This window comes from Sminthopsis crassicaudata, chromosome 1 (assembly GCF_048593235.1).
Source record: "Sminthopsis crassicaudata isolate SCR6 chromosome 1, ASM4859323v1, whole genome shotgun sequence".
Classification (NCBI taxonomy): Eukaryota; Metazoa; Chordata; class Mammalia; order Dasyuromorphia; family Dasyuridae; genus Sminthopsis; species Sminthopsis crassicaudata.
Window position 1 is genome coordinate 77679770 of NC_133617.1, and position 18111 is coordinate 77697880.

An 18111-nucleotide genomic window follows, 5' to 3' on the forward strand; every position below is an offset into this window, starting at 1 on the left:
GAGCCAAGAAAAAATATGCACAATGACTACAGTGATATAAATGGAAAGTATAAACACAAACGCAAATCAAGATTAAATTATAAAAACTAAGCTTGACTTGGGGGAGCCAAGATGGCAGAGTAAAGGCAAGGATGGACTCACTTGACTTCTCCTAAATTTCCCTCCTGAAAACTTAAAACAGTGCCTTAAAAACAAATTCTGGGGCACCAGAACTACCACTAATGCTATCACCACCAGTAACAACAAAATCCAAGGTAAAAACACTTTTCCAGCCCAAGATAACTTAGAAAGTTGGCAGGAAAATCTGTCTCAGTGAGGTGAAACTAGAGTGCATTCTATATAGGCTACATTCCAGTAAAAAATCAGCAGCCTTAGCAGGGGCAGCTACTGTAGCTCCTACTCCACAAGAGATAAGATGAGCAGAAAACTGGTCAGGTGATTACAGAGGACGTTTAGCTGGTTTCAGGCCCAAGAATTCCTGGAAGCACCCAAAAAGGATTTTAAAGATAAAATAATAGAGGTAGAAGAAAAATTGAGAAAAAGATATGTGAGTAATCAAAATCATGAAAAACAGCAAAAGACTGAGGAAAATAACACCTGAAAAAAGCAGACTAGGCCAAAGGTAAAAAAGGCACAAAAAAAAAATCATCGAATTAAAGGTCTCCATAGAAAGTAGAATTGGCCAAATGGGAAAGGAAATAATTCATTAAAAAGTAGAAATAAGCAAGTGGAAACTAGTGATCTCATGAAATATCAAGAAACAATCAAAATTTAAAAATAAAAAGTGGACAAAATGTGAAATATCTCGTTGGAAAAATATCTGACTTGGAAAATAGATCAAAGAGAAATAATTTAAGAATTATTGAATTACCTAAAAGCCATGAGCCAAAAAAAGAAAAAAAAAACAGACTTTATATTTCAAGAAAAACTGCACTGATAACCTAGAACCAGATGACAAAATTGAAAGAATATATTGATCATGTCCTGAAAGAGATCTCAAAACAAATGCTCCCAGGAATATTGTAGCCAAATTCCCAAAGCTCCAGGTCCAGTAAAAATATTGCAAACAACTAGAAAGAATTCAAATGTCATGGAGCCACAGGATTACACATAATTTAGCAATTCCTACTGCTAAAAGATTGAAGGATTTGGAATATGATATTCCATCAGGCCAAGGAGCTAAGATTACAAGCAATAATTACCTACCCAGTAAAACTGAGTATAATCTTTTAGGGGGAAAATGAATATTTAATGACATGAAATAGAGGACTATCAAGCATTTCTGATGAAAAGACCAAAGCACAATAGACAATTTGACTATCAAATACAAGACTCCAGAGAAATCATAAGAAATTCAATAAGATCAAATTGTTTATAGTCTTACATGGGAAGATGATACTTGTATCACTGGTGTATGAGTTGAATATGATGGAATGATTATGTAAGAAAAATAAAATTAATTCATGGGAAAAAGGGATGCACTAGAGAAAATGGGAAAGGTAGAGGTAGTATAGCATAAATTACCTCACATAAAAGAGGTATACCAGAGGGGAAGATTGTAGAGGTGTGGAATATTTGAACCTTATTCTTTTCAGAACAGGCTCAAAGAATATGTAACAGACACTCAGTTGGGTAAAAAAAAATCTATCTTACTTGATAGGGAAGTAGGAAGGGAGAGGTATAACAAGAAGGGAGGGCTGATAAAAGGGGAAGTGGCTTAAGAGAAGCAAGGGACAGAAATAAAACAATTTTGAGGAGGGATAGCATTAAAGGAAAGAGAGAGAAGCATAAATGGGAGGAATATAGGATAGAGGGAAATAAAGAGCTAATAAATGTATCTGTGAAAAAAAATCACAGCAAATTTCTCAGATAAAGGTCTCATTTCTCAAACATAAAGAGAACCTAGTTAATGTTGCAAGAATAGAAGTCATTCTCTGATTGATAAGTGGTCAAAGGATATAAACAGCAAATTTTCAGATAAAGGAATCAAAACTATAGTAATATGAAAAAATGCTTTAAATCACAATTAATTATAAAGATGCAAATTAAAACAACTCTTAGGTGCCACTTTGCCCCTATCATATTGGCTAATATGATAGAAAAGGAAAATGAAAATATTTTGGAGGAGATATGGAAAAAAATCAGAATCCTGACAATTCTGGCTAATAATTTGGAACTATGCCCAAAGGGCTATCTATAAAACTCTGCCTACAATTTGATCCAGAAATGACACTATAAAGTCTATATCTCAAAGAGATTAAAAAGGGAAAAGGACTTTTATACAAAAATATTTATATTAGATCTTAATTGGTGGCAAAGAATTAGAAATTGAGGATGGCTAAAAAAGTTATGGTATATGATCATGACGGAATATTGTTTTTCTATGAGAAATGAGAAGCAAGATGCTTTAAAAAATCTGGGAAAACTTACATAAGCTAATGAAAAGTGAACAAGCAGAGCCAGAAAAAATTGCACACAGAAACAACAATTTTGTAAGATGATCAACTGTGAATGACTTAACTATTCTCAGCAATGCAATCATTCAAGATAATTCTAAAGGACTGATAATGAAAATGCTCTCCATCTCCAGAGAAAGAACTCACAGAGTGTGAATGCAGACTGAAGCATACTTTTTCAGTTTATTTGTTTCTTTTTTGTCTGTTCACTCCACAACATGATTACTATTGAAATATATTTTGAGAGATAGAAAATGAAATTTCATTTAAAGTAATTACTATGTAAAATACACTTTACCTACCAAGAGAATTCCAGGAACTAAGTGGTCACAATTACAAAATACATTTCATATATATTGAAAAAAATCTAAGCAATTCAAGAAATATTAATTATTTATGGGCTGACCAAGGCAATAAAATAAAAATAACAATTATGCCTGAATTAATTTACCTATGTATTGCCATACCAAATTACCAAAAATTATTTTATAGAGTTAGGAAAAATCATAACAAAATGTAATTTGATAAAAATGAGCTCAATTATCTAAACTCATTGCACTTTTTTTTTTTTTACTGTGTAACCTTTGACAAGTCAGGTAAATTCTCTATACTTTTTACTACCTATAGATAGGCTTGTTTGAAAAAAGTTCTTTATAAACCTACAGCATTTTCTGTCTATCTAGTGCTATAGTAATTTTCTTACTATAGATAAATAGAAATTTAGTTAGATATAGAAATATACAATTCTGAATGGGACTACCTATTCTGGAAATCCATTTGGATTGGGAGAAAATAACCAATTAATCCAAAGCCATTGACCCAATGATCCCACTGATAAATATGTATGCCAAGGAAGTAAATGACAGAATGATGTGTCTCATACATGTTAGAATATTTATAGCAGCACTAATTGTAATACAAAAATTGGGAGTTGGGAGAGTTATGGCCATGGTTTTAGAATTGCTGAAGAAATAATGATTAGTAACAATAATGGGAAATTATTGAGTTATAATCAATTATACAGAGAATAAATTCAGGGAAATCTGGCAAGAAATGTATGGATTGATATAGAGGAAAATGAGCAGCACTAGGAGAATAATTTATAAAATTATAGTACTAGTGTCTTCTGAATCCTGTCTTTTTGGCAGATAACATAATTCTCTCTAATTCTGCCATTTTCCTGCTTACCCCGAAAGAAAGCCTCTGTCTACAGGAGCCTTGCCAACAAATTCTTACATCCTCCCTTCCTTCAGATTAATTTATTTGGTTCAGAGGAGCACATAGGAAGCTCAGATTTTTGTTAATAGATTGCTCACAAACTCTTCATCTCTCCCCAAAAGATCCCAGGCATTTAGCACATTCATTCTGAAATGTCTCTTATCTATCTTCACTTTGGCACTAGCAAGCATCCATATATTCAAGCCCTTGAATTGCTGAAGAAAAAAGTCAACTAATGAATACTAATGTCAACTAATCAGTTGGCAAAGGAAAGACAGCTGTAATCTCTCTAGCATCTATATACCTAACAAGGGAGTTGGGCACAGGTGTCTTATTGTAACAGAGGGCGTAATAGCTTAAATTAAATGGGTCCCAAAACAAGCTGAGTTGTAGGTCCTCAAATAATGCCCAGAGGACCTCAGTTAAGTGTATGTTCTAACTGACCATAACATATTCTTATGAGAATATTTCCTGAGAAGACTTCAGGTAAGTGCATGGTTGGAAGTAGTCTCAAACACAAAGGTGATAGGGTATGAGTAAGAGTTGCAAGGCAGAAACTTAGGTAGAGGAGAGGACAGTAGGAGAACAGTTTTGCCTCCAAATTGGCCCTTTATCTTTTGAGAGTCTCCTCAGGAGGTTATAATTCGATTCCATACTCAGTTTATTCACAGAAATTACTGAGCCTCTACTATGTGCGAGGCTCGTGCTTTTATTAGAGGGTAGGAAGAAGGAACTGAAGAGAGGGACTGAATAGAACAGGGAGATATTAAGTTATGGTTAGGTTACTAACTCATTTTGAATTTGGGCAGATCTTTTTCTTCTTTTGGCCTTGGTTTCCAATCGTGAAATAGAAGAGTTTAAATTGGCAGTCCTAAGTTGTTTTTTGCAGCTCTTTAGAATTCTATAAAAAGAAGGTAGCAGACTTAAGCTGTTACTATGAGGACTTTAGCTTAGGCATACCATGAGTAATGTAAGAAGGGTTAGTTCATGTGTCTAGAAACGAGATATTTTGGGGCAAAGGAGAATAAAACAGTATTTGGTTTGTTTATTATTTGGTCATTTACAGTTGTGTCCAACTCTTTGAGATCTTTTTTGGAGGAATTTCTTTGCAAAAGTACAGGTCCAGTACTATATTCCCCGAGCCTTCTAGCTGGCCTAGGATCTGATGGAAAGTAAATAAAGCCGATCTTCTCCAATTTTTCCAGGACTATTCCAATTTCAAAGCTAATCACCATGATAGTATATATTTATACAGTGCTTTAAATATCAGAAACTTCCTTCCTCCAGCCACCCTGTCTTCAGTTTCACAGGACAATAGGCCTTAAGCAACTTATCTGAAGGCACAGACTGTTAAAAAGTGTCTGAGATGAGCTGAAAATTGATCTGACATTAAACACAGACTTATTTGTGCTGAGCTAGAATGACTATGTCTTATGATGGTAACAATGGTGATCTTTCTTAGAACACACGTTTGGATTTAGATATTGGGGGAAAAAATATGACCCAATATGAAGAATGGGAACCTTATAGAAAATTCTTGGAGTTTTTTCCAGCTCAGCTCAGAAAATAGGGCAAGCTGAAGGAGCAGAAGCAACAGGTTGGGATTAACCCTCTCCTCTACCTACTTTTCTAATTATTCTTACATTTACTGGCCTGTTTACTGGTAGCATGGAATGGGATGAGTGGAATTAAAAAGGTAGACTAAAGCTGTTAAAAATCTAGGATTAATTCTTAGCTTTTTGACCTTTTTTTTGACAGGTATTCTATATTTGGGTCTCAGGAGGTTCCTTGACCCCAGACATGTACTCCTTGACTTTCCTAAGTGCTCAGCAACTGGCCAAGGATGAGGAAGCCACGTGTAAAATCTTGGAATATGTGCCACGGCTCATATATAAAATTCTGTTCAAGATGGCTTTCAGAGATAATAGGACAAAGCTGCTGTATGAGCTAGTGAAGACATGGCCTTACTCCCAACTTAAAATCCAGATGCTGCTGCAGACATGTTGGTGCTGTTCTTGGACTTCTTCTAAGAAGTGTCCAGAACGCCAGTGGACTTTAATGAATGAAAAATTAAGCAAAAATAAAATTGATGCCATCATCTTGGGAGTGAGGAGCTACATAAAGAAAGTAATCATTGAAGGTCCACAGCAGCTCCCATACAGGTTTGTCCTTAGGGTACCTGGGAAGGTTTTCTCACATCCTGGGAAATAGACTCTGCTGGATTCATTTGCTAAGCATCTACTACATGCTAGGAAAACGGGATAGGGATTCCATGGGTTCCAATGGATACAGTATATGTTCAGATTAGTTAGTACAAAGCATTCTCAAGATGGGGAGAACACTAACAGGTTGGGGGATGGGAAAAGACTACAAGTAAATAGTAGAACTTTGATCACCTAAATTCACTAAGGTAAAATCTAATAAACTGCAAGAATAATAAATTACAAGTAAATATTAGTAGGAAACAATATGTTTCATTTAAAGTTGAATACATTTAACATGAAGATGAGTAAAAAGGAAAATTTTGAATTGAACAAGTTTCTAGAGAAATAAGAGCTAAGAACATTGCATCATCTGAGTGCTAAGAAATGGACTCTTCTTTGTAGACTTTAAAAAAAAAAGCTAGCAGTGATGAGATAAAAGAAAGGGAAATACATTTGCACTATGAGGATGAGCTCTGAAAAGGTTCAATTCAGAAGGGAGGAAATAGGTGCTAAAAGGCCAGGTTGATTGAGACAGTGTATGGTATATGTTTATGATATGAATTTGAAAAAAGGATTATAAACTGACATGGGAGTTAGAATACAGAGCACTCAAATGCCAGGCTGAGAATTTTGTAACTCTGTCTATAGGAAATGGGGAGCACCAGACAAGTGAGTAGGGAAGTGATGTCAAACTTGTGTATTAGAAATGTAAATTTGGAGACAATGTGCTGACTCTGGAAGCAGGGAGATAAACCCAGAAGCTATTTAAACAGTCCTAATAGCTTGAACTAGCCTGGGGACTTTGTGACAGGAGATAGGGAAAACCACAAAAGAGATGTGTTTAATTAAGAAAACTGAAAAAGTAGCTATGGAGCATAAAGGAGAAGAGGCAAGGATGACTAAAGAGATTGTGGTCCAGAAAGACCAAAAAAATCATTTAGAGATGGCCAACAACCAATTGATGATGAACATGTAAAGTTGACATAGTAGTTATTTTGCCTCAGAGCCAAAAAGACCCAGATTTAAGACCCAGCTCTGAGACCATTGACTGAATAAATTACTTAAGCTTTCAGTGTTCAGGCTACTCTCACTAGAATTTGCAGAGAAGTTGGTGACATGCATTGGTAGAGGGAGTTTCCTATATTAAAATACATATATAAATAATAAAATTCTCTATATTAATTACATCTCCAGTCTGGTCTCCAATTCTATCATGTACTGCATCAGGCCCTGGAAATTAAAATAAAAAAGAATAATTCCTGCCATCGAAAAGCTAATTGTAAGGAACATGTTTAAAATTAAAATTTATCTATATTGTTAAATAATTTAAATTTAATTAAAATTTAATTTTAATTTAAATTAACAATAAAGATAAATTTTTTTCTTCAGAGAAGGCCTCAGGTAGGAGATGGTAGTTTTTTCCAGGTGAGGGAGTAGACAAATGGTAGTTTTATAAAAAATAAAAATAATTCCAATAAGAAGCCAATTCCAATGAGATAAAAATTTGCAGAGGACTTATTTTCTGATGATTGTTCTTTCCATTTATAATACTTTTGTCATTGTACAAGTTTCTTGATTTTATTTATTTGACTTTTCTTCAATTCATCTAAGTCTGCATATTCTTTCTCTTAATGGCATTTTTACAGTACAATAATATTCTGTTATTTATATAACAAAATTTGTTTAGTCATTCCATAAATAATAGACACCTACTTAGTTGCTAACATAAAAAATGCCATTATTACTTGGTTTCACGTAGGCTTTCCTTTTAATGTCCTCCTTGGGGTATGAAGATACTGCATATATACAGTAATATTTTTGGTATTTTAGCCAATGTTTAATAACTGGCTCTCTAGGAAAAAAAATACTGCACATGTGACATGCATAGTTAATTTGTGTTTTCTCCGTTAGTATTTGAAGACTAGATAATCAGCCAAACCCATTTCTAAAGAGTAAATTTTCACTCTTGTAAATTTAATAATTGGTTCTTCAGAAGTATTTTTAGCTAACTAATGATGGGAGATTGTGAGTAATAGTTGAACTTTCAAAATTCATGAACATGAAAGTGGAACACAGATGGCAAAGCTATGGTTGTTGATAACTTCTAAGTGTAGGTAAGGCATGATGGCAGAGTAAGTAATAGCTTAAAAGACAGAATACCAATATATTCTTTTGTATGATAAGGCAAGAACTGGAGTAAGAAAAATAAGGTTCATTATTCAGTAGATACATTCACAATTTTGCCTAACTAATAATTTTGAAAAGAGTAAATCTCAAAGGAGGAGGAATTTGTAAATGAAAAAGAGTAAGACTATGTCAATGAAGAGGAAAGAGAGTCATTAGATTTCTCCCATCAAGACCAGAGTTAGGAGTTATGAGAAAAAGAGGCACTCATAGTGAATCTAATAACCAGAAATACAGCAGAATCATAAGGCAGCCATGGCTCAGTAGTGCCAGAAAGTTGAAGGATGTAGAGCAAGAGTTGTAAAGCAAAAACAAGCATGTTACTTATAGAAAACGTGTTCTATAAGGTCCAATGAAGAAGCGTGTATATATAAGGAATGATATATTTGGCAAGATAAATTGAATTGAGAGAGTATGCAGCTAGGTTTGAGGACAAAGTTGTGGTTTCTGACAGCTGAAAGTTCAGTATCACTAAGTAAAGTAAGAAGCTATGGGGATAGGCTAACTATTGGGAAATGAGTCCAGACAGAGTATCAGTGGGTGGGAAGAGATCCACTGAAGAGGACAGATAATTAGATGTTTCAAAATCTGGTCTAATTATTAATTGCCTGACTCATGGCTAGCAGTATGTTTCTTCCCTGAGGGACTTTCAGAAGCCTACTTAACCCAAAGCTGGAGGAATTATGTCCTCATTCAGGAAAGATAAGGATAAAGTAGTGCTGTGGCCCTGGAGATTGACTTAAGACAGTAAGGACTAGGTCCTTTGCTTGTCTGAAAGGCTGATATAGAAGTAAGCAAAATTAGGTCCTTACATTTGTGAGGGAGGAAGGCATGAAGTAAGGTGTTTGGGAAATGTAGGAGGAAGGCATAAGTGATTTGTTCTGAGTCCTTACATTTCAACAGTCTTAATGGAGATAAGGGCTGAACCCATGATATCAGTGCCATGGAGAACTCTTTGGTGAGTTAACTAAATGCTTGTTGGTAACTTCTCTGCTACCATAAGTTTTAGGAAGATGTCTAGAATCCTGAAAGCTTAAGTAACTTAACTAGTCTATATGTGTTGGTGTCAGGATTTGTATTTTTGATCTTGAATCCTATTTCCACTATGCCACGAGCACCTCTCCAGGATGATTAAATAGAGACTTGCAGAACTGTGATTATTTTATAGTTGATATCAGACTCTAGGGAATCCATCTTCACTGTTGAGGTAAAGAAGGATATAGTTGGGAAAGATCCATTCTGTCCAAGAGTCCATAGAGACAATGACTTATGGGATAAAAGAAAAGAGTCTATTCTCAGTCACTCACCAGCTCACCCTGAGGATAACCCAGTTGGTTCTGCTTGGTGATCTCTTATTGTGGAAATGCAAGAGGGAAGGCATTTTATACTTTATTGGACCTTCTATTATGAGGGTAATCAGAATTCTCAAGGATTTCTGAGCCAGGTTATGACCTGGCTTTTTAAATTAATTTTTGTTTATTGTTTTTTGTTTTGTTTTGTTTTGTTTTTTGTCCTTGATGCAGGAGGCTACAGCAGCTGGATATGACAGGATTATTTGGTAATTTTTTTTGGAACTTGAGACTCATGAACTTGTGGACCTCCTCAATAAGCCAAGGCCGAGTTTATACCTCACATAAGGACACATGTGACTCGCAAAGTCAGACAGGAGACCAAGTGGCAGAAACATCCCTCAACATAGCTTTCCCAAAGGAAGCTCGTGTGGATCTCCTGGTGGACCTCTATATGGGCCCTACCTCTAAAGACTTTCTAACAGCAATTCTCCAGGACAATGCCAACAGCCCTCTGCGCCTGACTTGTCGGGATTTCTATGCTATCTACCTCTTTGCTTGTGATGCTATAAATTTATTGCCTCTTTTGGACCCACTGGCACTTCGCAGAGTAGACCTAATTCATAGTGATATAACCTCTATAGATATCAGGTGGTTTATGTCACAGATCACTACTTTTCATAACTTGCAGAGCTTGAAATTGCCATCTTTTAGTAAAGATGAACTTTGGTGGGAAAATCCTGAACTAAAGGCCAACTTTGATCTTTTTATAATATCACTGAACAAATTGAAAAACCTCAAGGAGATGGCCTTACATGGTATATGTCTTTCAGGTCAGGTGGAGTATTTGCTTGGGTAAGTGAGACTGGGAGATGATCCCTTTCACCCCCACCATCCTGAAACATCCTGTCTTGAAATTCTTACTAGAAAACTAGAAGATTTTTGTAAGAGATATCTGTTTCTTTCATCCAGGCAATGCAAGTTGAATTCTTGAATTCAGAGAGATTTTCATAGCCATTGTATGGTTGTTGTAGGGAAGCATTGGAAACAATGTCAGGGTTGGGGTCACAGAACGTAGATTTGAATATAAAACTGATATTTCCTATGAGGTCTGAGGCAAGTAACCTAACCTCTCTGGGTTTTGGTTCTCCTATGTATAAAATGAAGACTCAATGACCTCTGAGGAACTTTACAACATTGTGATCCTATTGTGCCAGTAAAAAAAGCATTTAGTCAAAGAAACTTATGAAATGGCTTCAAGCCTACAACGAACAAGGGAACTCAGTTATATAGTCTAATACATGCCTGAAATGGTTATTTCCTCTATAATAACCTCAAAACACTTAAGAACAAGCATTCTTTAAGCACCATTTACTATGTCCTAGGAATTGTGTTGGGAATACAAAGGAAAAATGTTTTTTCTCTGCTCTCAGGACAAAAAGCTTACAATCTCAATACATATATCAGAACATACAGAATAAATATGAATCATTGATATTATTTAGAGGGACTGATGTTCACAATTAGGGGGATAAAGAAAAATCTTCAGGAGGAGGTGGGATTTGACTAGCTAGTCTCAATTTGATGGTCTCCAAAGTTAGGTAAAGTTGTCACCTTCCATTCTGAATTATAATCATCATTAGGCAAACATCCTTTTAAAAAAATCTTGTTGAAATCTGCTATTTGGTGCCCACTGAATATCATGGTCTTCTGAAAGAAGGTAATATTCTGTTCCTACATAGGAAGAAAGTGGCCTGGAGGAGGATTGATTTTTGTTGTTGTTGTTGTTCATTTCTTTGGCCAACTCATGAGTCATTTCAATCATGTTTGATTCTTTATAACTTCATTTTTGAAATTTTCTTGGTAAAGATGCTGGATTGGTTTGCCATTTACTTCTCTAGATCATTTTATAGATGAGGAATTGAGACAAACAGGGTTAAATGACTTGTCTAAGGTCACGCTATTAATAAGTTTCTAGGGCTAGATTTGAACTCATGAAAATGAATCTTCCTGATTTCAAGTCCACTAATCTATTATGATACATGGCTACCCAATTATGAAAATTTTCTCAAATGCCCCAAATTAAAACAAACAAAAAAACAAATCAAACTTTTCTTATGGCAAATGAGCATAGAAGAACAAAACAAATCCACCTATTAGTCATGTCAAAAGCAGTATATCACTCTTCCTATTTCAAGTTTATTATTTCCCTGTAAGGCCATGGATCCCATATTTCTATCTTCCTAAGTCCTGGTTGACTAATGTATTGATGGTCAATCTTTCAAAGTCATTCTTTATGGTGTTATAATTATTGTATTAATTATTCTTCTATTCTCTTTGCATCTATTCTCTGAATCTATACTTTTCATTGTTTCTTAAAGCATAATATTCCATTATATGCATATAACATAATTTGTTCAATCATTTCCCACATGATAGATACTCCCTTAGTTTCTACTTCTTCAGAATAATAAAATATTTATAGAAAATATTTTGTATTTTATATACATATATATATTATATAAATATTTTAGTTGCTATAAATATTTTAGTATAAGTTAATTCTTTCCTTTTGCTTTGGATCTCTTTGGGGCATAAGACTAGTAGTGTTCTCATCGAATAAAGGATATATGCAATTTAATAATTTAGCATATAGCTTCACACTACTTTCTTGAAATATCTTGATAATTCACGTCTTCCTCCAACAATCATTTATCTTGTCATCTTTGCCAATCTAATTGTGATCTACTGTACTTTTCCTTTGACTCTCCCTTCTTCAGACCTCTGAGATAGAGTTTTTTAAAATCCCTTTTCTTGCCGATTTATCCATTCTTGACAAGCCAGTCTCCATATTTTGAGCTGGATTTGCTTATGACTATTTCTCTTATGTAGGCAAAAATCCTCCCCTCCCACTAAATCTGTTTCTATGTTTCACATTTACATTTAATCCTCCTTTGATTAGTTCATATTTAAGGTTCCAGTGATGTCAGGTTCCTTACTTCATCTTTCACGTTTGCAGGGACTTTTTCTTTTGCATCCAGAATTTGTACCCTAAAGGGCATATCAGGTCAGGCTGCCACAATACTGAGGCTTTGGTGTGTTCTGGTCTGGTCTCTTCCATGCTCATCTGATCACTAAGCTTCATAGTTTCCTGGTTTTAGACATATATGTGTGGGTTTCATGAACCCAAGAAGCCTTTCAATTTAGCACTGCTAAGTTTCTGAGCACATGGATCAATTAGGTTTTTATGGAAGACCCTTTAATTAGTCCCTGCAACCTTGAAAATTTGATGTGTTATCTCTGTTTCCATTATAGTCTTAGCTAATGCTGTTGCCTACATGAGAGCCTTGAAGAATTGCCCCTTCTTGGGACATTATCAAAAGTCAGATTAAGTAAATTTCAACAATCTGCATTAGAACCTTCCATTTCTTTCTAGGTGAGATGCAAATCTTAGATTGGTTTTGGATTTGGTTCAGATTCTGGTACTTCTAAATGGACATGTCCCATGTGTCCAAGTTACTTTTTCTCAGGTCTTCCAAAGCTTATAGGGCCAAATGTTTTTCATTTCATCACAACAATTTTCTCAAAACGCTTTCTTATTGTCATTTTCCTACATTCAGGCATTCATTGGTTATCATAAAAGATTCATTTTGGTGGTCATGGAATAGACTTTTAACTTTAGTTTGTTTTTTTTTTAAATCCCCATTATTAGTTAATTTTCTCATTGGTGTGTTTAGTTTCTATTCTGTACCTTGGGTAAACCTTAATCTTCCATTGACAGGACAAATGTGTCCAGCACAGGTGGAAGACTAGAAGCTAAATGTATTCTATAAGCATAGGATGGGAACAGATACGGAAGGAGGTATCTAGATTTTGGTATATAAATAACATTTATTTTTTATTTTACTTTCAGAGATCTACAGTGCTCTCTAGAGAGCCTTCAATTTTCTTACTGTTCTCTGACAAACAAAGATCTAACCTACCTGGCCCAAAGTCACTATAGTACTCATCTTATAAAGCTGGATCTCACAGGAAACAACATAACTGAACAATTAGACTCCTTCCTGAAACTTCTAAAGTCAGTGTCGACCTCACTGATGTGGCTGAATGTGACAACATGTAGGATCAATGACACTGACTTTTATCAAGCCTTACCCTATCTATATTCTTGTACCAGACTCAATTATCTTGGTCTGTATGGCAACTTGCTATCTAGCAAAAGCGTTTTTATTTTCCTGGAGCAGTGCCACCAAAAACTGCGTAACCTGAAGGCAATATCAATGCCAGTTTTCCTGGATTGTTGCACGAATCTGACCCAGAATGAAACTTTTCCTATTGGAATGGAAGAGCATATCAATGGTGAGAAATTTTTTTCTATCCTGAATGAAATGGGTCACTTGCCAATCTTAATGGGAGACTCTGCTATTAATTATAATTTTAGTCATATCTTTGATATTGGTGATTATTTTGACCTACAGTAGTAGTTTGACTACCAGGAGTGAGGAAGATGATAATAAGATAGTTAATTTTTTCAGTAAGAAAATTTTTAAATATAATTTTAACCATAAAAGATATTCAAATATACAAAATAAGAATAAAATTTATCTAAAACTTAAAGTATTTTACAAAGAAAAGTTATTAACAGACAATTTTAATTAGTTTTTATCTCAAGTTGGATATATTACAGCTCGTCATCATTCTCCTGATCTTTTTGTGTAAAAACCCTTTATATCTTTCCATGCTTTTAAATATTTTAAATAAATGAATTTAAAGTGCCATTACATGAATATACTATAATTTATTTAATTTTTGTTAGACATAGAAACCCACACAGATATGTCTAAAACCAGGAAACTATGAAGCTTAGTGATCAGATGGGCATGGAAGAGACCAGACCAGAACACTCCAAAGCCTCAAGTATTGTGCTCATACAAATAAAGCAGCCATTTTATATAGATATATCTATATCTATCTATCTATATCATAATTTATATATAGATATAGACAGAGTAGGAATAGGAGTGAGAATAGACATAAAAATCATTAATGGGAAATGGAAACATTCAAATAAAGTGGAGATTGAATAAACAACTATCAAGAATTTTGGAAAGGAGATTTTGATTCAATTGTGGGTATCATTAGATGGCCTATATTAAACTTTGACATTTGTGAATTTTTCTCTAAAATCCGAGGACAAAAATTGATGGGTCAGCAGTTGAGTTTTTGATTAAGCCGATTTACCTGTATCAGCTCAAACTAGTGACATATACCAGATGGGCTTAACTTAAAAAAAAAAAAAAAAAGGAACAGAAAGAAAATTCTTGCAGAGAAATTAATAGACCAAAGAAATAAAGAAAACAGTCCAAACTAATACTGAGATATAAAAGCCCAAGATGGAAAGATGACTACTATAATACTACAGCTGGGAAGTAGGGAAGGTCCTGCCACATAAACCTCTAGAGTGGTTGAGAATCATGATAACAGATCTAAAGAAACATCTAAAATCTTTACGATGGGGAAATTAGATGCTGACGGAAATTTTTTAGAAGACAATGTGAGAAGAATTAAAAGCATAAAAAAGAATGTCTCAGTGGGGCATGGGAATTTCAAGAAGCAGTAGAATCACAGACCAAAAATGACACAGGCAGAAATTAAAACATATCAAAATGAAAGAAGCATAAAATTTTGAAATGACAACAAGAAGACCTTACATTTTATAAAATAAAAGGAGCAGTGATAAGGGTACTGGGATTAGCAAAACATTCTAGGTGTTATTGGCTTTCCAGCAAAATGAAAAGCAAAGTTTATTAGAGGGAAAAAAATACAAGAACACCAGGAAATATTGGAAAGTGTGTACAAAGTAGTAAACTTTAGGATGCTAACAGATATTTTAACTCAAGAAATGCAGTCAACTTTTTTCTATATTTAATTTTAATTTTTTAAAAATCAATTTCATGTAAATAAAAACTTTAAACATTTCATTTGTTAAAATTTTGAGTTAGAAAGTCTTTCCCTTCTTTCCTCTTCCCTCCTTGAAACAGCAATTTGTACATTGTGCATGAATACAAAATATTTCCCTATTAGCCATATTGCAAAAAAATACAGCCCCCCCAAACTAAGAATAATAAAGTGCTAAAATTGTTTCAATCTTTATTCAAATACCATCAGTTTTTTTCTTTTTTTAATAATAGCTTTTTATTTTCGAAATATATGCAAAGATAATTTTAGCATTCAATTTTGCAAATCCTTGTGTTCCAAATTTTTCTTCCATCCTCTTCCCTAGATAGCAAGTAATCCAATATATGTTATAGTTATGCAATTCTTCTATACATATTTCCATATTCATTATGCTGCACCAAAAAAATCATATCAAAAAGGAAAAAAAAGCAAATAACAAAAAAGTGAAAATATTTTGTGGTGATCCACACAATCCCAAAAGTCTTCTCTCTAGGTGCAGATGGCTCTCTCCATTACAAGTCTATTGGAATTGGCCTAAATCACTTCATTGTTGCAAGTCCATCACAAATGATCATCACATAATCTTGTTGCTGTGCAAAATGTTCTCTTGGTTCTATTCACTTAACCTGGCATCAGTTCATTTAAGTCTCTCCAGGCCTCTCTGAAATCATCCTGCTGATTGTTTTTTATAGAACAATAGTATTCCATAACATTCACATACCATAACTTATTCAGCCATTCCCCAACTGATGGGCATCCACTCGGTTTCCAATTCCTTGCTATTACAAAAAGGGCTGCCACAAACATTTTTGCACATCTGGGTTCTTTCCCTTTTTTAAATGATCTCTTTGGGATATAGACCTAGTAGTGACACTGCTATATCAAAGAGTATGCACAATTTGATAGCCCTTTGGGCATATTTCCAAATTGCTCCTCAGAATGGATCAGTTTACAACTCCAATAATGTATTAGTGTTCCAGTTTTCTCACATCCTCTCCAACATTTATCATTGTTTTCCTGTCATCTTAGTCAATATGAGAGGTGTGTAATGGTACCTCAGATTTGTCTTAATTTGCATTTCTCTGATTAATAGTGATTTAGAGCATTTTTTCATATGACAAGAAATGTGGTTTTTTTTTTTCCCATGACCAGAAATGGCTTTGATTTTATCTGAAAATTGTCTGTTTGTATCCTTTGGCCATTTATCAATTGGAGACTGTCTTATATTCTTATAAATTTGAATCAGTTCTCTACATATTTTAGAAATGAGGACTTTAATAGAATCCTTGGATATAAATTTTTCCTCCCACTTTTTTGCTTCCCTTCTAATCTAGTCTGCATTTGTTTGTACAAACCCTTTTTAATTTAATATAATCAAAATTATCCATTTTGTGTTTTATAATGTTCTCTAGTTCTTGTTTGGCCATAAATTCCTTCTGTCTCTATAAATATGAGAGGTAGACTATTCCTTGTTCTTCTAATTTGCTTATACTATTTTTTTTGCAGGCTCAATGTGGTGTAATAAACATGAATAGTACATGCAATGAGTGATATAACAAACAATATAAATTAACATGGGTTTGTAAAAGATTTCCAGAAGTCCTAGAAAGAGGGTACGCAAACATCAGTCACACATATGCCTTCTTCAGCAACCAAGAGATAGTCCAAAACCAATCTATTGTCCATTGCTTCACGTGTTAGGGAATCCAATGATCCCCACAAGTTTTTGAAGTCCCGCATCAGTCTTTTTTATGTTAGGGAATACAATGATCCCTACAGGTTTTGAAGTCCTGCAACAGTCTTATGATGCCTCAGAGAATGCAATGATTCCTGAGGACTTTCAAGTCCTACAATAGTCTTATGATGTCTCAGAGAATCCAATGATTCCTGAGGACTTTCAAGTCCTACAATAGTCTTATGATGTCTCAGAGAATCCAATGATTCCTGAGGGTTTTCAAGTCCAACAATATTTGATTTCCATGAGTCAAATGCCATAACTGCCAAGTTCTTTCAGTAGTGGGCACAGTCAGCAACAGAACCACCCAATGTTTCTTGGGTCTTCTCCTTCATTTCAAGGGTCTGCCCCGTTTTTCTCTGATGGATAAGGCGAATATGGCTTGTTGCCACCCATCTGATTCCTTTTCCATGTGTAGAGATACAAGCAAACCTTCTCCCCCAAGCAGTTAACCTATCTGGTCCCTTCTATTCACCACTTTCTGGGTCTCTCCACATCACATGGCTATTATCTAAAGACAGTGGAGCTGCTTGCACTGGACACTGCTCTTCCGGTGGGTTATAAAACCTGTCTGCCGGAGCCAGTGCATCTTTGTCAAAATGTTTTTTTTGTTTTTTATTAATTTTTATAATTATAACATTTTCTTTGACAGTACATATGCATAGGTAAATTTTTTTTTGCAACATTATCCCTTGTACTCCCTTCTGTTCTGAGTTTTTCCCCTCCTTCCCTCCACCCCCCTCCCCTAGATGGCAGGCATTCCCATACATATTAAATATCTTATAATATATCCTAGGTACAATATATATGTGCAGAACCGAATTTTGTTGTTGTTGTTGTTGTTGCAAAGGAAGGATTGTATTCGCAAGGTAAAAATAATCTGGGAAGAGAAACAAAACAAAAACCAAACCAAAAAACAATGCTCACAGTTTACACTCATTTCCCAGTGTTCCTTTTCTGGGTGTAGCTGATTCTGTCCATCATTGATCAATTGGAATTGGATTAGCTCTTCTCTATGTTGAAGATATCCACTTCCATCAGAATACATCTTCATACAGTATTATTGT

At 34.6% G+C, this 18111-nt stretch overlaps 1 protein-coding gene across 1 annotated transcript; it reads left to right on the plus strand.

The window, feature by feature from the left end:
- Positions 1-4058: 4058 nt before the first annotated feature.
- Positions 4059-14129, plus strand: LOC141540138 (leucine-rich repeat-containing protein 14-like). Its single transcript, XM_074263816.1, has 4 exons — positions 4059-4160; positions 5433-5836; positions 9586-10206; positions 13265-14129. Exons 2-4 carry the CDS (start codon positions 5475-5477, stop codon positions 13830-13832), a joined length of 1551 nt encoding a protein of 516 aa, XP_074119917.1. The 5' UTR covers positions 4059-4160; positions 5433-5474; the 3' UTR covers positions 13833-14129.
- Positions 14130-18111: the final 3982 nt, after the last annotated feature.

Coding starts and splice junctions, on each gene's coding strand:
- LOC141540138 (XM_074263816.1), top strand. CDS start 5,475: ATGTACTCCTTGACTTTCCTAAGTGCTCAGCAACTGGCCAAGGATGAG. Junction 5,837..9,585: donor CCACAGCAGCTCCCATACAG/GTTTGTCCTTAG, acceptor TCCTTGATGCAG/GAGGCTACAGCAGCTGGATA. Junction 10,207..13,264: donor CAGGTGGAGTATTTGCTTGG/GTAAGTGAGACT, acceptor TTTTACTTTCAG/AGATCTACAGTGCTCTCTAG.